The sequence below is a fragment of the Erpetoichthys calabaricus genome, chromosome 3, assembly GCF_900747795.2.
Source record: "Erpetoichthys calabaricus chromosome 3, fErpCal1.3, whole genome shotgun sequence".
Lineage (NCBI taxonomy): Eukaryota > Metazoa > Chordata > Cladistia > Polypteriformes > Polypteridae > Erpetoichthys > Erpetoichthys calabaricus.
The window spans coordinates 180,950,053-180,975,548 of NC_041396.2; the positions used below are offsets into that span (position 1 = coordinate 180,950,053).

A 25,496-nucleotide genomic window follows, 5' to 3' on the forward strand; every position below is an offset into this window, starting at 1 on the left:
AAAATACAGGTGAATAATGAATTACTAGCTATATTGTGCTGAAAGACTTGTGTTCTCATCAAAACTATTCCTGTATTTGTACATGAAAAAGCACCTAAACCTTTGTAAAAACACCAGTGTCATACACCTACTACTTATAACAGGTTGCCTGTAGTGGCCCAAGTACAATGCCCATTCCATGCTCTCCATGTAGTGCTGCAACTGTGTCTTGAAAAAAAATGTTGTTTGTGATGGACAAGGCAGAATTTGTGCATCACACACACTTTATATGTACAGTAGCTAAACTCTTTCCCCATAGACTCACACCTACTGCTGCCTTTGGTTGACAAGCAAACTTTGCTTACTTGTAATTCAGCTGTTATCCACAATGTCATGATTTTATGATTTGATGCGTTTATTTTGCATAGTGTTTGCTATTGAGTACTACTTAGAGTTTTGTTTTGCTTTCACTGTAGATGAGACCTTTTCGACCTTGGTTACTGTCTTTGAGTTTTTGCTTGTATCAAAAGCCAGCCAGTGGTCACTCAACAGCTGCTAGAGGCAGATGACAACAGCCATAGCACTTGCACTTCAGAATAGGTCATCCACCTGAAGCTAAGCATGTTTGTACCTGGCCAGTACTTGGATGGAAGACCATCTAGAACAGTGGTTCTCAAACTGGGGTCCGCGGTCCCCTAGGTTTCGGTGGGACCGTGAGAAATGATTGCATATTTATACTATTTATATTTTTATAATTATTAACCTTTACCATCCGAGGGGAAGTAAGTGACTGAGCTCCGTCGTTACCCCCACCACCTAGACCCGACCACTAATCCGCTGTTCTGTTATTCGCTGCCACCGCATTGTTTTCCCACCGTTATCGCTAATCAAAAATTATCGATTCTTTCGTAGAGTCAAAACGCTCGCGAACAGTTTTTGTATATTTTAGAAGCAAATAAGAGCGCTAAAGGTGGATACCAGTGGCGGACCGTCAGGGCCTGCAAGGCCTTCTCTGCTGGCCTAAAAAAAAATATCTGAATCACAAACTGCTGTTAATTATATTTTGTCCATGAATACTTATTAAATAATTCCAAATAGTCTGTCCACTTCCTTTCATAGCTTTTCCAATGGTTGTGCTGCTTCCAGACATGTATTTTCGTATTAAAGCATTTAACCAATCACATTTCAGCCATCATTTGTTGCCAGGCAGGGTCAAAGTCAAAGAAGTCTGCCCAGAGGCCTTCACAATCCGTTCTGCAGGCCCTCTAACACAAAATAAATGTTGATTAAACTGTTGCTTCAACCAATCAGGTTTTGAGTTGGTTTCACTAGGGCCCTCTAGCAGGCATACGGCAGTGTCGCCGTATTCAGACCCATTGATTGGATAGGATGGTTTAATAGCTATTTTGTCACCCCATGGCTGAAGGAGGAGAAGAAATAGATTTGGTGGCAGATTTACTTTCAAGGCCATTTTCAAGACGGACTTTTCAAGAAAAGCTGGACATTGTTAAGAAAGGTCGGACAACTCCGAAGCAAGCTAGCCTGTCACAACCAGGAGGAGGATTTGTCCTCCACTTTCAGGTTACCAACTACGAGCAGTACCCCTGGCTCACAGGGTCCGAGGAACACTGCAAATTGTATTGCTGGGAGTGCTTGTTATTTGCCACTGGTCGACATGGTGTTTGGAGCCACACTGGGTTTGTAAGTTTGACTTGCCTAACCAAGGCAGCAATGAGACATCAAAGCGCTGCCGGACACTTACAAGCAACGGTGCTTTCCAAAACTTTTGAGGAAACCAGAGTGGGTCTACAGCTGAACGAGCAAGTGCGCAGGGAAACGGAGCTCCACAACGAAAAGATGAAGAAAAACAGAGAAATCTTAAAAAGACTGATAGACTGTGTCATTTTTTTGGGCAAACAGGAACTTTCATTTTTTCAGAGGGAACTATGTGGAGCTTCTTTTTCTCATTGCTGAGAGCAACACGGATTTACATTACCACCTGGTACGTCGGGTAAAATACAAAACGACCTGATCACTGCTATTGCTGAAGTGATGGGAGAAGAGATAAGAAGTGATGTTAAAAAAGCACCGTTCATCTCTATTATGGTGGATGAGACGACAGACGTGAGTAACGCAGCGCAGCTAGCACTGGTCCTGCGTTACGTAACAGGCACAGGTGTCAAGGAGCGATTTGTCAGATTTGAAGATGTTACCAGTGGGAAGCGAGCCGATGACATTGCAGGTCTTATCATCAGATTTTTGTTGGAAAATGAATGTCTGGGTAAAGTTGTGGCACAGTGTTTTGACGGCGCAGCGGTCATGTCTTCTGGATTAAATGGGGTGCAGGCTAAAGTTAGAGAGAGCACCTTTGGCTTTATTCATACACTGCTATGCACATCGGCTCAATTTAGTACTGACTCAAGGGGCCTCAAAGCTTAAAGAATGCAAGATCTTTTTCGGCCACCTCAATGGCCTTGCTGCATTTTTTTCTAGATCGCCTCGGCGCATGTAACTACTGGACGAAATCTGCCAGCGGCGTCTCCCCTCGTGTGGCACCAACACGGTGGCAGTACACATCCAGAGTGGTCAATACGGTCTTTGAGAAGAGAGATACTCTAAAGGAACTGTTTCCTCACATTCTGGAGCATCATGACGAGTATGATGAGGACACAGTGCGCTGTGCTGTTGGATTTAAAGCACGTCTGGATGATTTTGAGTTTTGTTTTTTGCTTCACACATTCAGTGTTATTTTTGAGTATTCAGACGTGCTCCTTTCAATACTACAGGACAAAAAACTGGATGTGCAGTTTTGTCTGGCTAGGGTAAAGGAGTTCTGTGACACCATTGAGCGAGATAGAAGCCGATATGAGGAACTCTACGAGGCCACTGAACGCACCGCAGGCGCTCCGAGCGCACAAAGAGGTCAAGCGCAAGATCCTCGCGCGCACTACCACCAACTCCATGGCAGGATTATGGACAATATTTGCCAGACACAGACCAGATTTCAAGACCACGAAAAACTGATGTTTGTCATGCTCCTCGACCCCCAGAAGTTTCGGGAATACAGTAATCCCTCCTCCATCGCGGGGGTTGCGTTCCAGAGGCACCCGCGAAATAGGAAAATCCGCGAAGTAGAAACCATATGTTTATATGGTTATTTTTAGAATGTCATGCTTGGGTCACAGATTTGCGCAGAAACACAGGAGGTTGTAGAGAGACAGGAACGTTATTCAAACACTGCAAACAAACATTTGTCTCTTTTTCAAAAGTTTAAACTGTGCTCCATGACAAGACAGAGATGACAGTTCTGTCTCACAATTAAAAGAATGCAAACATATCTTCCTTTTCAAAGGAGTGCAAAGCAAGCAGTCAAAAAAAAAATCAATAGGGCTTTTTGGCTTTTAAGTATGCGAAGCACCGCCGGTACAAAGCTGTTGAAGGCGGCAGCTCACACCCCCTCTGTCAGGAGCAGGAAGAGAGAGAGAGAGAGATATATAGAGAGAGAGAGAGACAGATAAAAAAAATCAATACGTGCCCTTTGAGCTTTTAAGTATGCGAAGCTCCGTGCAGCATGTCCTTCAGGAAGCAGCTGCACACAGCCCCCCTGCTCACACCCCCCTACGTCAGCGCAAGAGAGAGAGAGAGAAAGTAAGCTGGATAGCTTCTCAGCCATCTGCCAATAGCGTCCCTTGTATGAAATCAACTGGGCAAACCAACTGAGGAAGCATTGTACCAGAAATTAAAAGACCTATTGTCCGCAGAAACCCGCGAAGCAGCGAAAAATCCGCGATATATATTTAAATATGCTTACATATAAAATCCGCGATGGAGTGAAGCCGCGAAAGGCGAAGCGCGATATAGCGAGGGATCACTGTACAAGAAAAATTTCCCGCATGCAGCCTTCTCCAGTTTAACACAGAGCCACGGAGAACTTTTTGATCTGTCTCGGCTAAAAAATAGAACTGACTGTAATGTATGCCATGGATGATTTTGCAGGAAAATCTCCCACTGATCTCCTTGACTTCCTTCATCAGAAAAATCTGAATGAGAGCATGGGGCAGCTGTACACATTGGTATGTTTGGCGGTGACCATTCCCGTGTCCACTGCTTCTGTCGAGCGGACATTTTCAGCCCTAAAGTGAATTAAAACTTATGCCAGAAATACGACAGGACAGGTTCAACTTTCAGCATTAGCTTCGATGGCGATAGTAAGGGACTTCGTGATGGAACTGAAGCGCACGGATAATCTATGGATTTTGTTTACAAATAATCCAAATTTTTGGTGAGTAAAATGTTGTGATTTTCCTAAATAATATTGCAAGTTTTTGAGTTATTATTGATGTTTTTTATGTGTGTCGCGGCTGTAGCTGCAGTAGAAAGGAACTTGTTCACCCCTGGTTTGTCTATTCAATAAAGGCATTTATTGTGGCTACAGGAGTTATCTATCTGCGATGCAACGGCTCTTTATACTGTATTTTTGCATATTAAGATGGTTTTTATAACCATAAATTAGTTTTTGAGGTGTGGGTTGATTCAGACAGAGCACTACTGAAGGCCTAGTTGTGAAATGCACAGTCCGCCACTGGTGGATACAGATAATCAACAAACATATATTTTGCATTTTTTGTGTTTTTAAGTGGTGAAATTGCACGCTCAATGCAAATGGTTAAGGCAAAGCAGATGCATCCATCCCCATTAAAATTTTTACTTAAATTTAATAACTAAGATGTATGTAATATTTTCTGAATAAATAATTGTCAAAAATGTTTTATTCACAGCAGCCTGTACCTATGCAGTGCCGCGCAGTGGGTATGTGGCACCCTTGTGCAAAGTATTTGGCACCCCCATCCATCCATCCATTTTCCAACCCGCTGAATCCGAACACAGGGTCACGGGGGTCTGCTGGAGCCAATCCCAGCCAACACAGGGCAGGAAACAATCCTGGGCAGGGTGCCAACCCACCGCAGTTGGCACCCCCAATTTTCTTGAAATAATATTGATTTTTAATTTTTAATAAAAGGGTCCGTGAGCCATCGAACAATTTTTAAAGGGACTGCCACGCAAGAAATTCTAAAGAAGTTTGAGAACCACTAATCTAGAAAAAGCTTGGGTTGCTGCTGGAAGAGGTGTTGGTGAGACCAGCAGGGGGTGCTTACCCTGTGATCTATATGTGGTTCCCAATGACCCAGTGCAGTGATGGGGACATTGCGCTGTAAATATGGCACTGTCCTTTGGATGAGATGTAAAACCGAGGGTCTGACTCTCTGTGGTCATTAAAGATCCCTGGGTAATTTTTTAAAAGAGTAGGTTTTTATCTTGATGTCCTGGCTAAATTACCCTCCATGGCCTAGTCATTCTGGCCCCCTAAACATCTCCTGTTTAATAGCTAATATGTGGTAAACGTAATGGTGCAATAATGGCTGCCGTTGCACCATGTGGGTTCTAAACACTGGTGGTGGTTCAAGCGGTTCCATCCATCCATCCATTTTCCAACCCGCTGAATCCGAATACAGGGTCACGGGGGTCTGCTGGAGCCAATCCCAGCCAACACAGGGCACAAGGCAGGAAACAATCCTGGGCAGGGTGCCAACCCACCGCAGGACACACACAAACACACCCACACACCAAGCACACACTAGGGCCAATTTAGAATCGCCAATCCACCTAATCTGCATGTCTTTGGAATGTGGGAGGAAACCGGAGTGCCCAGAGGAAACCCACGCAGACACGGGGAGAACATGCAAACTCCACGCAGGGAGGACCCGGGAAGCGAACCCAGGTCTCCAGATCTCCCAACTGCGAGGCAGCAGCGCTACCCACTGCGCCACCGTGCCGCCTTCAAGCGGTTCCCCACTCACTAAAGCTCTTTGAGTAGTGAGAAAAGCACTATATAAATTAAAAGAATTATTATTTTTATTATAAAATGTCCTACTCCACTTATTAAAAGTCAGATTTCATCAGTGAATACATTACAGATTAAGACCTAAAGCCTGAAAATCCAGCTATCTCTGCTAAAAAAATCTCTGATTTAGACTAAGCTGTTATGTCATGTTGTGACTGACACCATGCCCTGACTAAAAAAAACATTAACCACAGTATCCTAATTTGAGTCCTCAATAACCCATCTACTATAGTGTATTCCAGTTTCTTTTATACTACTCTCTGAAGGCTTAAATACACAATGCTGTCTATGTTCTTTTTTCATGGTGCTTCTTATAACCCTGTAGCTTGTAAGCCTGGCCTCATATCATTCTGTATTTAATACCGATTACCAATGCAATGGTATATGTATGTGTACATGTATAGTGTACATAGTAGTCCAATTAATAAGACTGCATTATTGATCTTAAACATTTTTAATTGTTTTAACATATCTGTATAGATGTTTTGTGTGTTTTTAAATTAAGAAATGTGACTTAAAAATGAAAAAGTGTACTTTGTAAATACTTTTACACATGGTACAATCATGCTAGCCGGATGATTAATTGTACTGTCGTACTAAATTAAGCCAATTATTAAAGAATGCACAAAAGTATTTGGGGATAAAGGTGACTATTACACAGAAGCATTTAATAACACAGGGTAAGGATCAACCATCATCAGCAATTTTCAAACCAGGTTTAACACAGGTTCAAGGGGAAACGGTGTCTATCCCAACAACTGTAGATACAAGGTGGGAGATACTGGGGCATCAGTCCATTGCAGGGCTCACACACACTCACACATACACACACAGTGGCCAATTTAGAATTGCAAGTTCACCTAAGCTGCATACCTTTTGAGATGTGGAAGGAAAACCAGAGTACCCATAGAAAACCCACACAGAAATGGAGAGAACATGCATACTCTACCTAGAAAACTACTGGTCATGGGGTTCAAACACAGAATGACAGATCTGTAAAACTAACCACAGCAGCAACCACTGTGCTTCTCATGACCAGTCATAATACATAAAAATATTGAAAAGCAAGGAAAAAATAACTGCTCATAATAAGCATATGCTGAACCAGTGTACAGCTTGCAAGGTCTCCCTGTGTGCTGTTGGGTTTTCTCAAGAGTGTTACACAAAAAAAACAGACATACTGTATGTATAAAGAAGTTGTATTCAGTAGTTCTTGCGCTCTTCTACTAACTCTGAAAGGATTTCTCTTGCCATTCAGTGTACCTGTGTGATCAACAGGAACTTTTAGGATTTCAAAAGAATGAACTTGATGAAAAAGTATCCCTTTATGCTGTTAACATAGTTCTTTATACAATTGACTTGATCTCCTCATTTCTAAATTTGTTTAGTGTGGTTAGAGTTTAAAATTAGCTTGAGTAAGACTGCTATGAATGCCTCTCCATGCAAGTTAAGCTTTAAATGTTTGCCTTAAACTGTTTTGCATTAGTTTGCATATCTATAAATCATTATTAAGCACAGGTAGGCATTATTGTCTAGTGACTAAGCCCTTGGAATTCCAACCATAAGTTTGCTGTTTTAGTCCCTACATCTGGCTTGCTTTGTAACCCCTTGCCACTTAAGTCACTTAACTGCCAATGCTGTTTTTATCTACGAAAAGGGTTCTATATAAACACAAGTTTGACTGAGTGGAAAGTCAAAATGGTCATTCTTGCTGAAGTCGCCATTAATGACAAGCTTCTTAATACTGTATTTTATCTCTGAAAGAGTGACAAGTTAGCTTTGAGGAAAATAAAAGTAAGTACTTGATTCTTGTAATACTGAATTTAACTCAATTTTGTGGTGAAAGTACAGTTCAAAAGACACTTTGATAACTAATTTTCATTAATTTTGTTTTTTGTCATTTTGTAATCTATACGAAAGAAAACTCTTGAGTCAAAGTGATGCATACAGAGGGTAAAAGGGGCAGAGATTATTGATATATAGGGTAGTGTGTGCATATAATATGCTGAGCATATTGTTTAATAGCAATAATCCACAGGTAATAATTAATGAAACTGTCAAAGACTGCGTTTAACCCTTTTTGAAAGAACACTTTAAAACACTATGGCAGAGTGTCCTTGTTTCAAAGTGCATTTGGGTGTGATGATGGTTTGATCTGAGCTTCCCTATAGTGTGCTACATAGCCCTAGGGTATCGACTGGATTTACTTTTAATTGTATGGTGATTTGAAATTGTTGATATACAGTATCTGAGTATAATCATAAATAAAACATCTACATATATAGTCATGTTCATGATTGAAAAATAACTTCAAGCCTCATACATCATTTTACTCCTCAGGCTATTACATTGTTTTCATAATAAATTATTACAATGTTTTTTTATTTTAAATCATTTAGCTACTGATTGTTCAGGAAACCAGTGTTTGCAAGAGGCTATAGCCTATTACTGCAGCATCTAAAGTGCCCCTCCTTTACAACTTCTGTAAACTGAGGTTAACTCTCAGCTTGGCCATTGTCTGTGTTTAGTTTATGCATTCTCCTTATGTCTGTGTGATTTCCCCCCCCCCCCCCCCCCAAATATGTGATTGTTATGTTAAACTGTGTTTCCACACTGACCCGTTGTGTGTTAGCATAACTGTTACATAATCTAAGAATGCTTCCTGAATCCTACACTGCACTTGATGCTGCAAGTCTCCATAAACCTAGATTTTTATGAAATAGTTTCAGTAAATGGATATTTCACCAACAATGAAATGTTATTACTTTAACATCCATCCATCCATCCATTTTCCAACCCGCTGAATCCGAATACAGGGTCACGGGGGTCTGCTGGAGCCAATCCCAGCCAACACAGGGCACAAGGCAGGAAACAATCCTGGGCAGGGTGCCAACCCACTGCAGGACACACACAAACACACCCACACACCAAGCACACACTAGGGCCAATTTAGAATCATCAATCCACCTAACCTGCATGTCTTTGGAATGTGGGAGGAAACCGGAGCACCCGGAGGAAACCCACGCAGACACGGGGAGAACATGCAAACTCCACGCAGGGAGGACCCAGGAATCGAACCCAGGTCCCCAGATCTCCCAACTGCGAGAAAGCAGCGCTACCCACTGCACCACCGTGCCGCCCTTACTTTAACATACGAAGCACAATTTCGTTTATTTGAAAATTATCATATTTTTTCGTCACTTAGTATTAATTGCTATCTCTCCTAGTCATATTTAGGCTCAGATCTCTATACATTCTTTTGGTTTTTTTCCTAACTTCACATTTTAAATCCTATAATGAAAAATTGTCCATAGATCAAAACCTTTAGAATTAAGAAGGCTAATGTTAACTGTGTATTTATAGCAAAAATAACTAAATGTGCTAAAAAGACTATTTTTCCATTTATGTGCCTATTACTTTAGCATCTGGAACAACTCAGGAAGTCACTCCTCCACCGTAGGGGACACACTACTTCAGTTTTTAGTCACCAATTAAACTAATTTGCACATTTCTTTTTATGTGGAAGGCAGGCCAGAAAAGCATGGAAGCCGGGGCCATTCCTGAAAGAATTTTGTAATGTCAGATCATAAGGTGTGCAGGAACTCAAAAAGTGATGGTGTACGGACCAATAAAATTAGAAGCCATTTTTCTGGAGGAAAAGTTTGGGGAACCATTCCTTTTTCTACATGCAATGTCGAGAGAATCTTTCTGTCAGAAAATCTTTGGTAGTTAGTGATAGATGTGAGATGCATTCATAACTTTAATGTGCAATTTAAACTGTACTGTCTTAAAAAAAGAAGCTATACTATTAACATTGCGATTCTAATAAGCTGAAGAAAAGAAAATAATATGTTAGGATTTAAAAACTTAGAGATTTAAAACTATTAATTGTGACAGATGGCTGGGGCCCTTTCCCAGCTGGGATGCCGTTGTAATTGAAGGACCTGGGCAGCAGATATACATGGGGCACTACCTATCCTGTAGCGGTAGATGGCAGCCACCCTGAGCTTTAGCTGCATCTCAGCTGTTGTGTTGTGCTTATTGTTACACTGTGCTGTGAATGTGGGAACAATTGGGAAATTATGCAAATGCAAATTTGCCAACAGGTGCAAACTTTAAAAGCTAGTGTGGAGCCACTTATGTTTTTTTTTTACCTTTTTATAAAGGAAATTTTTAAATAAAAATTAAAATTGAAAGGCTGTAGCTGAGCAATAAAGTGGAGTAAATGGAATAAAGTATGAAAGTCTTTTTATTAGCACTGTAAAAGTTTGTCAAGGTGTTTATCTGCTTTTTAAGTCTGGTAAATAAAAAAAAATTACCCTCACCAGGACCAGGAAAAAAATTCCTAAATCATTTGCAGAGACCATCTTGTGAATATTTATTCAGAATATAACTACTATGACTTTTTCTGCTTTTTATTCTGCTAACATTGACTATAACCAAAGTAGATTTGATAGTGTAAGCAGTACATATGATGTGAAATTGTCACTTATAATTTCTTAATTCCACAGCACATGCTGTTTTTAAGTATAAAGTAATATGTGTTTATTTTTAGGTGGTTCTTTACAGACACAAAACGAACAGATGCAGAAAAGTTGTTGATGCTACCAGCTAATAAGCATGGGGCCTTCCTCATCCGAGACTCGGAAAGCCAGAAGGGACATTATTCTCTTTCAGGTACTCTCTAAAATACATCGTTCAGACTTCTTTAAACATAACTATACAACAAACCTAAATGATAACTCATCTGAAGTAACCTTCACTGCAGGAAGAGTGTCCATTAACACTTTTATTTATAAAATCTTAAACAACTTCTGTTTTATCCTGTTGTCTTTAATCCTTTTAGTAACCAGATTATTGGGTTAATTTACCTAAATGAAAATTTAAAGGTGTTCAGCTATAAATTCATGTCTCCTATCAGGTACTGGCATCAAATATAACATTCCATTCCTATAAACATCATGCTTGGTCTACTTTTATATAGGCAATAAAGAGTCTTGATTTTATCATTGTGAAAACTTTATTACATTATTTTGTACAATCTCTGCAAAGTTGTCTGTAAAAATGAGGTAAATGCTACAGCCTGTCTGCTTTGGGCATGATTACATCTTTCTGCTTACAAGTAATTCATTGGAGTCCAGTATTGTTTAACTCTCAGCTTGGTCATTGTCTGTGTTTAGTTTATGCATTCTCCTTATGTCTTTGTGATTTTTTTTTTTTTTTTTTTTTTTTCTAAATATGTGATTGTTATGTTAAACTGTGTTTCCACATTGGCCCGTTGTGTGTTAGCATAACTGTTGCATCATCCAAGAATACTTCCTGAATCCTACCCAACACTTGATGCTGTAATTCTCCATGTACCTAGATTTGTATGAAGTAGTTTCAGTAAATGGATATTTCGCCAACCTTGAAATCGTATTACTTTAATATAAGAAGCATAATTTAGTTTATTTGAAAATTATAGTATTTTTTCGTCATTTAGCATTAATTGCTATCTCTCCTGCTGATATTAAGGTTCAGATCTCTATAAATTCTTTTGATTGTTTTTTTTTTTTTATCCTAACTTCAAATTTTAAAACCTATAATGAAAAATTGTCCATAGATCAAAACCTTTAGAATTACGAAGGCTAATGTTAACTGTGCATTTAAAGCAAAAATAATGAAATGTGCTAAATGACTCTTTTCTATTTATGTGCTAAGCACTTTGATACCTTTTGCTAAATCAGACATATAGTAACTCTATTGATCAGATCAAATAATGCACACATCCAACTCAATTATTAAGGAGGCCAAACATTCTTCATTCAGTGAAATTCCTGAAACACTAATCAGTGTCTTCTTCCCAAACCTGCACTAAAATTTCCTTTTACATAACGTGACCGAAGACAATTTGGATTTGCCTCTGCCTTTAGTTACAGTATGTCATTATGTTAACTAGGACTTCCACATGCGTCCACTAGGAGTCTCCCTTAGCAGCTACTCACCCCTAGAAATGAACTGCGCTTCTTATTTATATATAGCTGATTTCAGCAACTTTTCTGCTGTCTAATCCAGAAATTAATAATTCATGTCAGGCTTCTGGCCCTCTTGCTCCACATGAAGTTATCTATGCTTATCTACAGTTATCTAGAGTTGTACTGTGTATTTTAAATTTGTCTCCATCGCAATTGATCCACTCATTTTTTTAACCTTTTTTTACCATTGCGGGGTCACGGGGATTAAAAATCTGTTCTGCAAGCATTAGTGTTCTGTAGCAAGGCATCCTCGCTCACATGCCCATACTCAAAGCTAGCCAACTTAAAATAAAAATCTTTGAGCTGTGGGAGAAAACCAGAGTACTCAAATAAATTATCATGTAACACATTTAAGAACATATTACACACATACACTTAGGTTAGATAGACTTTCTTATTCCAGAGTGACAATTGTTTGCAACAGGAAAGTACAAAACATAAGACATTGTTACTCAAATGCAAGAAAATAAACCAAGACACAATAAATGAAAGCAAGTGTTATCATATATATACACACACACACACACACTTTTAACCATAGTTCGATTATAGCAAGGGGTTACTAGAACTCCAGATTATAGTGGGCCCCCCCCCCCCAAAAAAATAATTTCTTATAGTGAATTTGCTAGGCTTGCCGGCAACCTTCTTCACTGAATTATTTTTTGAAAAAGTGCCATGCGGCCAACTTAGGCAAACTTTTTTTCCTAGCACCCAATGATGTTTTTTGAGGCTACAAATTTGCGCCTGATTATTTAAACACCGTGATAGACGTCTGGCAGCTCAATCCGGCTGGGAAGTCTCTGAACTGGAAGAGTGGAGGAAGGCAGCCTTTCCAGGACACTGCCTCCCCCAGGACGCTAGGTGGCAGCTCCCCTGGACGGTAGTTGTGCCCCAGATTCCCTCAGGCCATCCTGGGACATGCAGTCCGTTTTCTCAGCTCTGTTGGGTACCGTAGGTGCCGCCAGGGGGAGCTTATAAAGGACCTGGGGACTCCTATTTTTCCTGCAACCCGGAAGTACTTCCGAGTCACGAGGATGGAAGCCACCAGTACTTCTGGGATGTTTGAGAACTGATGATGTGTCGTTGACCCGGAAGAAGAAAAGGAGCACTTCCGGGTCAAGTCAAGCAGAGCCGGAGTTGGAAGGGTGTGTGACGGAGCTGCTGGGAGTTGAGAATTATTGTATTATTGATTATTTGTATTGGTGAATTTTGGCGGTTGTGGTGCTTTGTGCACTTTATTCAAGAAAAGAATTAAAATTCTACTTGGTGCTTTAATACGTGTGTCCTGAACGTCTGTCTGTTGGGTTTCATGGGGCAACAGCGCCTCCTAGCATCCACAACACCTTTGTTACTTTAGACCCCTGTACAATGTCCCCTGATACAGTCCTCTGCTCCGCTATGTGCCTTTCTGATCCTTGGGTGAAAAAGACTTGTAGTCAATACCCATTAGTGTTTATTTTATGTATGCTGAGGCATGGCGAGTTTATTCATGATTCACAAATGAAGTTACTGAATGGACTAAACGTTTTATTGCAATGATCTTTTAGAATTCCCACCTCATTGTATTTTACATTGGGTAAACACTTTCATTAACAGCAACTTAAAAACACTAAGTAAAAAAATATGCATCAAAATTTTAAAACTAATCCCAAGAAGTATAGGTTATAGTTAATAACACATTGAGAAGTGCTCTTTAAAGTGTCAATTTTAAATATGTTACATTGATAAAAGGAAAATCGGAAATATGGCAGTTATTTCTTATGTTCAAGGAAAAAGTAAACCAGCTTTTGTTTCGTGTGAAGAATGTTTAACTGTTTTAATATCAAACAACAGCAAATCAGAGGTCTCAGTTTCAAGAATGAAATGGGACAGGATCTGGAGCAAAATGTATTTCTAGGGTGCAGGGGAAATGTTTAATATCTTTTGGTAGTACACCTATTAACCAAAAAGCAGAACATAAGAGTAAAAAATCTGTCTGTTTTATTAATAACAATACAAACTAACCGCTAATAATCATAAAAACACAGATTGTGTATATGATGTGCAAAACATATGCAAAATACAAAATCATTGCATCGTAGTGTCTCTGGAGTAATGATGCCGAGATTAGTGTGAGGAAATATAAATGACTGACCGTTCTTTTACAATCAATTGTAAACATTGCCTTCAAATAAGAATTTTTTCATATATATTAGAAATATATTTGAATAGTGATGTTTGTTCTGATGGCCCTAATGCCTATTGAAAATCTGTCCATGAAAAACTACAAAAAAAAAAGTCTGATAATCATAACAATAACACTAATCCTGATTTGATTTGATCCCTTGCATGACAGTCTGTTAGTAGTAGGAGCTCAGAGCACACACAGAGAGAGATAAACGACTTATGCTGTGCTATTGTGATTTTGTTTTTCCTTATTTTGTATATATACACATATATATGTATACATGTGAGGGTGTGTGTGTGTATTTTTTCATTAATTTCTAGTTTGTGGACATTTGATGTGTTTTGTTTGTGGTTATTGTTCCGTCTGTGTCTTTTATTGTTTGAGGCAAAGTGGCATGGTAGCTAGCAGATTGTCCACTTCTGAGAATTCGTAAACAGTTAGAGGTATTTCATCTTAAGAGCTTTTACAGTTTTTAGAGAAAATAAAATTGCACAACATCTTTCTAAACCTAGATGTTGCTTTCAGGCTTTACCTGACATTGTCTGACACAAATACAAGCGGTGAGCGATCTTTCTCAGAGCTTAGGCTAGTGAAGAATAGGAACAGATCCAGAATGGGACAGGAAAGTCTAAATCATTTGACTCTGATGTCAGTTAAGGTTGATCTGGTTTGTAAACTGGATTTTAGTGATCAGATCAAGGACTTTTCTGCATAGAAATCCAGAAAAGTGCAATTTTCAAGACATGCATGTGTCTTTGTTAATATACAGAATGGACTATGCAGTATTTGATATCATTAGCAATGGCCATTAAAGATAATAACTTTAATACAGCATACTTTTTCTCAGAGAGTATGCCAATATTATCTGTTTTTCAGATTTTTGTTGTTCATTTTAAAGCTAAAACTCTGTACTAGTCATTTACTTTACTCTGTATGTCTCTGAGATCTTGTGTATAGCACTCATAGAATTTTGTGTATGTAGGTCCCCAAAAATGCCTCTGGCCCAAGGACCCCAACACTCTTTTTAATGCGGACCTGGCTTTAACAGTACACAATAATAATAATAATAATTCAGAATTCGGCAGCATCTCTTGCAAGTAGCAGAAATTCAAAATTCTTATAGTTCTGTGAGTAAAAGAGTTCTTAACTCTGATGCGTTTTACCCAGGGAAGCAAAATCTTCAGTCTGATGGCAACAGCTGAAATTTAGGAAAAAGAGGAGGGCTACTGTCTGACGGAATTGAGTTGGCTTTTTTACTAGCATGTTTACAATACAGCTCATTGACAGGGGTCTGCTGCAAACCAATCATTTTATCACTGATTTTTACAATTTTATTAAGGTAGTTTATCAACCAAGGATTCCATGGAGGTAGGAGGAAGCATCATTAATAACTGCAACATAATACAGTCCTGTTTGTTTTTATTTTATTAAGTTATTTCATAGTATTACAAATATAAGTAGCAAATTAAAGAAACCTAAAAGAGTAATCCGCAAAATTAGTATAAAAGTATATGGAGTATACTACTATATGAACATAAGACAACTGAGATAGATAGATAGAATTTCATTTGTCCAAACAAGGAGTTCAGCTTTTGCAAAAACTCAAATTAGAAAAAAAGAACAACTTCTGACTTGACTAATAAGGGAACAGTGAAGCATTATAATATATTGAGTCCGCTCTGCCCTTTCATATATAGTTCCTCCATGAAAAATATTATATACGCTTATAATTCATTGTTTTTAATCATATAGTTCCTTTGTGTAATAATCATTCTCCAACAATTTGAAAATAACCAGTTTAATAAAAAATTCTCAGAGATGTTCATCAAATCAGTGCTGAAGACTCTGAAGACATTATCTTACAGCTTCCACTGCTAAAAGCAGTTTAAGCATCTTCTTGTAATCTTGTTCACAAGTAACAGTTGTGATAAAGGCACTATATAGCGCCTGACCTGGCACAGACTGACACAGAGGCACATGTAAAATCCAAACACAGACATTATTTTCTTCAGCTGGAGGACACGTCTTCCCCGTGAACCCCCCAGCCACAACACAGTCCCCAGAAGCACTTAATATAAACAACACAACACTCCACCTTGGCACCACCACTCCTCCCAGGCAACCTTGTCCTCTTCCTCCCAATTCTGGCTCCTGAGTGGTGGATGCTGGCCCTTTTTATAGCCCATCCGGATGTGCTCCAGGTGCTTGATCACCTGTTTCTAATTACACTTCCGGGCGGGACTGTAGAGGTGTCCAGGTTGCATGCAGCACCCTCTGGCGGCCACCCCAGATCCCCACAGGGTTGTGGAGAACTCCATCTCCCAATGGAACCCTGCGGGAAACTGGGGCACCATCGTCAAACAGGGAGGCTGCCACCAAGTGTCCCGGGGGAGGTACTGAGGAGCCCATGGCTGCTCCCCCGGAACATAAGTAGAAGGGGCGTCCCGGTCGCCCACCACACAGTACATAAGATCTATGTATGGGGAAAAGATGTACAAGTGTACAATCTGAAATAAACCTTATATCAAACCAAACTACATATTTTAAAAGGCTCCAGTCCACAACATTGTTTTAGACCAGCAACTTGATCAGATATTCACAAGGAGTAACACTGAAAAACATGCAGAAACTATTGCAATTGAAAGTTAATTTTTATTTCAGCTCAGGCTTTTAAACATTTGTTGTCAGTTCAAAGTATAACTTTCTAAAATGTAAAAAGTGCTAATAAAATGTGTCACACAATTAGACACAAAACAGGACAAATATTTATGAAGTTTTAGATTTGCATTAGGACTGTCAAAGTTAACATGTTAATGCATGTAATTCATTTTCAAAGGTATAACACATTATTTTTCCTTAATCACGTTATTCAATTGCCCCCTTGCTTCTAAGCCAATGTTCTCCAAAATGGGGGCCACGTTCCCAACAAAATAAACATTATTTTAACAAATTAATGCTGATTTTTAAAGGTTTTCTTTAAATTGCCTACATTTTAAATAAATATAAAGTTAACTGAAAATGATTTTCAGTTGTTACGTAAAAGTAGTCACACGAGTGCAGCTGTCAGGTGGTACATGAGGAAATGCAAAACAGTTAGTTAGCAGCTGAACCCAAGTCTCCATGCTTAGATTTGCCTCTGTTTTTTTGATTCCATTGTGCCATCTCATGGTGCTGCCACTGTAAGACTTCACTGTCTTTCTCACACCCGATCACCTCTCCTGTGTCTGTTGCTTGAACCAAATCAGAGCCTTCCACTGCTCACACTTTCTTTTTGCTTATACTCCTCTTTGAGCTAATTAGTGCCAGGATGGGGGCTACTTGGGACCTACACATCAAGACTGATGGATTTCTGTGAAGGAGAGTGCCTCAGGTAAGCGCTCTCTTTCTCCATCACCCACACCACTCATACAGGCAGCCTGCACATGTCTACATGCCTGTATCCTTCTCAGGTCTGGTCCTCCAGTGTTACAAGAGTTTAAATTTTTGTGAATTTGTGTTTTGTAACCTCATTTTTAGAACAGCAGACTAAGGCAGAATAATATACAATGAAGAACAAAGATGAATTTTAACAATTATTAATAATCAAAAACATGTACCTAACATTGCATTTTAGTGTTATTACTTCAATCAACTGCAGAAAACTTTTGTTTTATACACAGTTGTCATTGTTTGCTAATCTTCATTTTTCCTTTCAAATAAATACAAGAATAGGTTGAACTTCAAAGCAGAACCGTGCTTAAAGTTATCAGAACTGAAATTGATAATGACTCTATATAACTATTTGGGCAAGGGGGTCTCAACCTTTTGCAACTTAGAGCTCGCTTGGGAATCTTTCTTATTGAATATACTTACAATTGTGATATTGGCATTGCAGATGAACTGCATCTTCATCTAACACAAAAGTAAAACATCATGAGTGGTGTGCATTCTTTTTTTTTCATGTGCTTGGAAATTTGAACAACCACATTCATGGCATCATGCAGCTCTGATAACGTCTTCATAGCCACAGTTTCCTGATGTAAAAACAATACATCCTCTTTACCCCAGCACACTCCTGGATTTGCTTGATAGCACCACTATGTATTCCTGGCATGAAATCAACTTCATCTGTGCAGACACCCATATAATGTTTCCCATCAAGTCCTTTTTCAGTGGAACTTGTCTGCCATTGTTATGGTGTGAACCAGTTTGCAAAAAAGTAGATCTTCATTATAATTACCATCCCAGCTGCATCTCAGAAAAAACTAATAATAAAGCTGCATTGTTAGTGTCAGTGGACTCGCCCAACTGTATGACAAAATATGGACTTGCTTTATTTTCTCCAGAGGTTGGCTTTCAAGGTCATTCTTCATATCAACAATTCTTCCACTCATTGTTTCATTCAGTTTTGGATTGGTCTTGATTTTGGATGATACTTCATTCCCCGCTAGCTCTTAGCACATATCCATAGCTCTAGGCAAGGCGAGATCTTCTTTGATCATAAATGCTTTCTTGCAATGATCTACATAAGCAGCCACCAGATATTGGCTGTTAGAATAGTTTTCCTTTACATTTTTAATGTTCTTATAACATTCTGCTGTACTTGAAGTCTGCCTCACTTCCTTTTGAAAGATTGTTTTGGTTTTCTAATACACCCAATTTGTATTTAAATTTTTCTGCATCTTTGACAGTTTTAATGTTTCATTTTAGGGGACTAGCTGTTGCCAAAGTCTTCACCCCTTCAGTTTTTCTTTTTAAAAACTGATCCATCGTATGTTATGCAAAATATTTTCTATTCAAACTGAATGGTTTATAGTGGCATAGGGATTGTGAAATTAGTGGTATATGTCACCAGTTGAGAATCCTTGCTTTAAGTGGCCATTAGTAAAGGACATATATGTAGTTAATGTAACACTACAAAACAAACGGGCACCATGCCCCTAAACATAGCCCCTAACTAGTACAACACCAATAGAAAAATAGCATAAGAAAGCATAAACAACATATATTTCCCTACATTTACCAAATAAAGGAGACAAAATGCTTTTTATAAATTGTTCTTTATGAAGATAATTGCTCTATGTAATCATTTACTAAAGATTTAAATACTTAACATATTTGTTTTTTTTTTTAGTTTTGGATGAAAACACAGTGAAGCACTACAAGATACGGTCACTGGATAGTGGTGGTTTCTTTATATCAAGGCGAGTTACCTTTGAATCCTTAAGTGACCTTGTAAAACACTACTCAAATGTAGACGATGGCCTATGTGTAAGACTTCGAAGTCCATGTGAAAAGGTACTGATCACTCTTTTGTATTGGTGGGGCTAAAATAAAGCAAAAATAAATTAAGAATTTAACAAAATATAACTGAACATCTAAAGTGAAACAATCAATCATAAATAAAATAGTAATAAAATAGTAAATAGTAAATAAAATTTATTAAAATGCCCTTACCATTAGAATTAGTCCCAACATGTACCAATCAGTGCATTTTGTTCTATTGTTAAAGATTCACATTTTTGGATTACCTCATTTTTAGTTTATGAGATAGTAAGCCCAAGTAGTTCTGATATGTTGTTTTCCAGAGAAACTTCTTAATTTTGAAAGCTGAAAATACAAATAAAAATGGCCAGAAATCATAGTTTAGCAAACCTAATGTTTCTGAAAAAGTTCCCCATTCTCTTTTTTTCATCAATAATTGATTATTGTTTATATTACTTTACTTTTTTTTCTTTCAGAGATAAAAAAAACTAATATGAACTAAAAAACTAAAAGATTGTTAAAAAGATTTAGGCCTGGTGTGAATGAACATGGGTGGGGTTATAAATGTATACAGCGATAGTGTAGCATTTTGCTCAGTTGTAGTCTCTCCTTGTGCCCTGAGGATGCCAGGGTTGGCTCCAGTTATCTGTGATCGTGTAAATAAAAAAAAGTTTCAGAAAATTAGTGGATGAATCTAAAGTAATTAATCCATTTAGCAAATCTTATTGTCTCCCTGTTGCTTTATACAAATGTGTAATGATCTACAGAAGCCACTTAATAGCAGAAGCCCATGTTTATGCTACTAAGCTTCCCTTCTACTACATATCTGCATAGAGGACACTTAATATGATCCCCTTTTGCAGTCGTTTTCAAGCAGTAGTCATCTCTCATTCTCTTAGTATTGCATTTGGAAATAGCACCCCCACTCTGTTTGGAGATGATGGCTTAGTGACCTCATCAGAAAGTGATCTGTGATACCTACTGGAGCAGCTTGTGGCTAAGTATGATGTGGTCATCATGAGAATCATCTACAAACCTAACGTTTAGACTCTTTCCAGGAAAAGAGGTTTGCTTTATTGCATCACAATACAAGACATGGTAAAGCAGATCATGAGATTAAATAGCTAGTCAGGGTAACAGCTACAGTTTTGTAAGCATTGTTACCAGATAGAGGTGTTAAAGCCAAAACTTTTGATGTACCATATGTCAATTCTCAATTATGGTTACAAACTTGAGCAAGGCCCTTAACCTGCAATTGCTGAGCGCTTTGAGTAGTGAGAAAAGAGCTATATAAATGCAAAGAATTATTATTATTATTATTATTATAAACTCTGGTATGAATGAATTGGATGAATTATCCATCCATCCATTGTCTCCCGCTTACCCGAGGTCGGGTCGCGGGGGCAGCAGCTTGAGCAGAGATGCCCAGACTTCCCTCTCCCCGGCCACTTCTTCTAGCTCTTCCGGGAGAATCCCAAGGCGTTCCCAGGCCAGTCGAGAGACATAGTCCCTCCAGCGTGTCCTGGGTCTTCCCCGGGGCCTCCTCCCGGTTAGACGTGTCCGAAACACCTCAACAGGGAGGCGTCCAGGAGGCATCCTGATCAGATGCCCGAGCCACCTCATCTGACTCCTCTCGATGCGGAGGAGCAGCGGCTCTACTCTGAGCCCCTCCCGGATGACTGAGCTTCTCACCCTATCTTTAAGGGAAAGCCCAGACACCCTGCGGAGGAAACTCATTTCAGCCGCTTGTATTCGCGATCTCGTTCTTTCGGTCACTACCCATAGCTCATGACCATAGGTGAGGGTAGGAACATAGATCGACTGGTAAATTGAGAGCTTCGCCTTGCGGCTCAGCTCCTTTTTCACCACGACAGACCGATGCAGCGCCCGCATTACTGCGGATGCCGCACCGATCCGCCTGTCGATCTCATGCTCCATTCTTCCCTCACTCGTGAACAAGACCCCGAGATACTTGAACTCCTCCACTTGGGGCAGGATCTCACTACCAACCCTGAAAGGGCACTCCACCCTTTTCCGGCTGAGGACCATGGTCTCGGATTTGGAGGTGCTGATTCTCATCCCAGCCGCTTCACACTCGGCTGCGAACCGATCCAGAGAGAGCTGAAGATCACGGCCTGATGAAGCAAACAGGACAACATCATCTGCAAAAAGCAGTGACCCAATCCTAAGCCCACCAAACCGGACCCCCTCAACGCCCTGGCTGCGCCTAGAAATTCTGTCCATAAAAGTTATGAACAGAATCGGTGACAAAGGGCAGCCCTGGCGGAGTCCAACTCTCACTGGAAACGGGTTCGACTTACTGCCGGCAATGCGGACCAAGCTCTGGCACCGATCGTACAGGGACCGAACAGCCCTTATCAAGGGGGCCGGTACCCCCCACAGGATTCCCCGAGGGACACGGTCGAATGCCTTTTCCAAGTCCACAAAACACATGTAGACTGGTTGGGTGAACTCCCATGCACCTTCCAGGACCCTGCTAAGGGTATAGAGCTGGTCCACTGTTCCGCGACCAGGACGAAAACCACACTGTTCCTCCTGAATCCGAGGCTCGACTATCCGACGGACCCTCCTCTCCAGGACCCCTGAATAGACTTTTCCAGGGAGGCTGAGGAGTGTGATCCCTCTGTAGTTGGAACACACCCTCCGATCCCCTTTCTTAAAGAGGGGGACCACCACCTCGGTTTGCCAATCCAGAGGCACTGTCCCTGATGTCCATGCGATGTTGCAGAGGCGTGTCAACCAAGACAGTCCTACAACATCCAGAGCCTTGAGGAACTCCAGGCGTATCTCATCCACCCCCGGGGCCCTGCCACCAAGGAGTTTTTTGACCACCTCAGTGACCTCAGTCCCAGAGATGGGGGAGCCCACCTCTGAGTCCCCAGGCTCTGCTTCCTCATTGGAAGGCATGTTAATGGGATTGAGTAGGTCTTCGAAGTACTCCCCCCACCGACCCACAACGTCCCGAGTCGAGGTCAGCAGCGCACCATCCCCACCATATACAGTGTTGACACTGCACTGCTTCCCCTTCCTGAGACGCCGGATGGTGGACCAGAATCTCCCCAAAGCCGTCCGAAAGTCGTTCTCCATGGCCTCCCCAAACTCCTCCCACGCCCGAGTTTTTGCCTCAGCAACCACCAAAGCCGCATTCCGCTTGGCCTGCCGGTACCTATCAGCTGCCTCCAGAGTCCCACAGGACAAAAGGGTCCTGTAGGACTCCTTCTTCAGCTTGACGGCATCCTTCACCACCGGTGTCCACCAACGGGTTTGGGGATTGCCGCCACGACAGGCACCGACCACCTTACGGCCACAGCTCCGGTCAGCTGCCTCAACAATAGAGGCATGGAACATGGCCCATTCGGACTCAATGTCCCCCACCTCCCTCGGGATGTGGTCGAAGTTCTGCCGGAGGTGGGAGTTGAAGCTAGTTCTGCCAGACGTTCCCAGCAGACCCTTACAACACGTTTGGGCCTACCACGCCTGACCGGCATCCTCCCCCACCGTCGAAGCCAACTCACCACCAGGTGGTGATCAGTTGACAGCTCCGCCCCTCTCTTCACCCGAGTGTCCAAGACATGTGGCCGCAAGTCCGATGACACGACCACAAAGTCGATCATTGAACTGAGGCCTAGGGTGTCCTGGTGCCAAGTGCACATATGAACACCCCTATGCTTCAACATGGTGTTCGTTATGGACAATCCGTGACGGGCACAGAAGTCCAATAACAGAACACCGCTCGGGGGGGCCATTCCTCCCAATCACGCCCTTCCAGGTCTCACTGTCATTGCCCACGTGAGCATTGAAGTCTCCCAGCAGAACGAGGGAGTCCCCAGAAGGTATGCCCTCTAGCACCCCCTCCAGGGACTCCAAAAAGGGTGGGTACTCCGAACTGCTGTTCGGTGCATACGCACAAACAACAGTTAGGACCCGTCCCCCCACCCGAAGGCGAAGGGAGGCTACCCTCTCGTCCACCGGGGTAAACCCCAATGTACAGGCTCCAAGTCGGGGGGCAATAAGTATACCCACACCCGCTCGGCGCCTCTCACCAGGGGCAACTCCAGAGTGGTAGAGAGTCCAGCCCCTCTCAAGGAGATTGGTTCCAGAGTCCAAGCTGTGTGTCGAGGTGAGTCCGACTATATCTAGCTGGAACCTCTCAACTTTGCGCACTAGCTCAGGCTCCTTCCCCTTCAGAGAGGTGACATTCCACGTCCCAAGAGCCAGCTTCTGTAGCCGAGGATCGCACCGCCAAGGTCCCCGCCTTCGGCCACCACCCAACTCACACTGCACCCGACCTCCTTGGCCCCTCCCATGGGTGGTGAGCCCATGGGAAGGGGGACCCACGTTGCCTCTTTGGATGAATTAATGAATGAAAACTACTAACACAAGTGGCTATAATAGTTTCCTTGTGCATTGTTACTGATCTCAATATTTGTGACAGGGAATAGCAGTTCAGGGAGACCTTAGAATAAATGTCTTTCTTGAGTTTATGTTGTGTGGAGAGACTGGCCCTAGGCAACTCCCAAAAGAAAAGTAGTAGGCACCTCCTATTGAGTGAAGAAACAGTGACTGCTCCTGGACTCAGTGGAGGAATTAGTCTCTTAGAAGATCTGGAAGTGATGGAAAACACCTTAGAAATACCTCAAAAAAAAAAAAACAACCATAAAAATGAGGAAGTGAGTGAGTGAGATTGAATCTATATTTATGACGCTCAGACATTGAAAACCAATATCTACAAAATGCCCAAATACAAGTCTGAACACTCTAATTTTTTTCTTTCTGTGCAATGTAAAATTGGGAGGACTAATATCTTAGAGTATGATGATTGTGAATGTTGTCTTTTGTCTGATTGCACAAAAAAATCTGATTTATAAAACTATATGTACACCACATGCCACACCAACTAATATACATGTATATATGTATATTAGTTGAGTATGGCTATGCTGAAATGCTGGCGCATGTATAAAATCACATAAACCAAGGACCTGGTGGTGGATTTTAGGAGTACCAGGCCCCTCACGGACCCCGTGATCATCAGAAGAAGTATGCCTCACGCCTGGACAAACTGGTGAGGAAGGCAGGCTCTATTGTAGGCATGGAGCTGGACAGTTTGATATCTGTGGCAGAGTGATGGGCACTGAGCAGGCTCCTATCAATAATGGAGAATCCACTGCATCCACTGAACAGTGTCATCCCAAGACAGAGGAGCAACTTCAGTGACAGACTGCTGTCACTGTCCTGCTCCACTGACAGACTGAAAAGATTGTTTCTCCCCCACACTATGCGACTCTTCAATTCCACCCGGGGGGTAAACGTTAACATTATACAAAGTTATTGTCTATTTTTACCTGCATTGTTATCATTCTTTAATATTTTTCTTTATCAGTATGCTGCTGCTGGAGTATGTGAATTTCCCCTTGGGGTTAATAAAGTATCTATCTATCGATCTATCTACACCAAGTTTCTTTATAAATCTCAACCCTTCTTAAAGCAATGTGCTCATGCATGAGCTTTTAGACATTTCCCGTGGCTGCCTGTCAGTAACTTTATATGACGTGAAACATCTTTTTTTGAATATCAATAGTCTAATCACGATATAAATTTGCCCATGTTCCACAGTTATATCTTTAATGTAAACCATGCAGAACACAGGTGGGAAAAGACAGAAAATGAAACTTAAGTGAATGTGCAATTGAGGTATTACTGACTATTAATGCCTGAAGTGGAGAACTGCAAAAATATTCTTTTTGATGGTCTCTCTTTCTCATCTGAGTCACAAAAGAAGAAAACCAAGAATAAGAGCAAGCAACATCAGCGTAGTGGGGTAGCAATAGCAGTGTGCTATTATGCAGTGCCCAGACCACTGCCAGTACACAGTGTGATGGCTGTATACACAGGACTGCAAGATATTAACAACATTTATATTGAACTTGTAAAATAATAAAATAATTTTGCAAAGTAAATGTCAATGTTACAATACACACAAGTCTTTTTACAGTCCACATACAACATCCAAATATCTTTGAATTGCCAATGCGTTGATTTCTTTAGGGACAGAGTTTTGATCATGCATGTAGGCAGTCTATAGTTCTGAGCTATGTTTTGCAATACTGTAAAAACCATCAGAATATGACAAACTGTTGAGAGGCTGTACAGTGTGCCTCAGTATGCC

The 25,496-nt window shown here is 40.8% G+C and overlaps 1 protein-coding gene across 1 annotated transcript in view; it reads left to right on the forward strand.

The window, feature by feature from the left end:
• The window catches only part of frk (fyn-related Src family tyrosine kinase), a 136,226-nt gene that overhangs the window by 40,959 nt on the left and 69,771 nt on the right, over positions 1–25,496 (forward strand). Inside the window, exons 2-3 of the mRNA XM_051925567.1 lie at positions 10,437–10,558; positions 19,176–19,339. Of these exons, the coding sequence (XP_051781527.1) occupies positions 10,437–10,558; positions 19,176–19,339 (286 nt within the window). The remainder of the gene's footprint in view (positions 1–10,436; positions 10,559–19,175; positions 19,340–25,496) is intronic.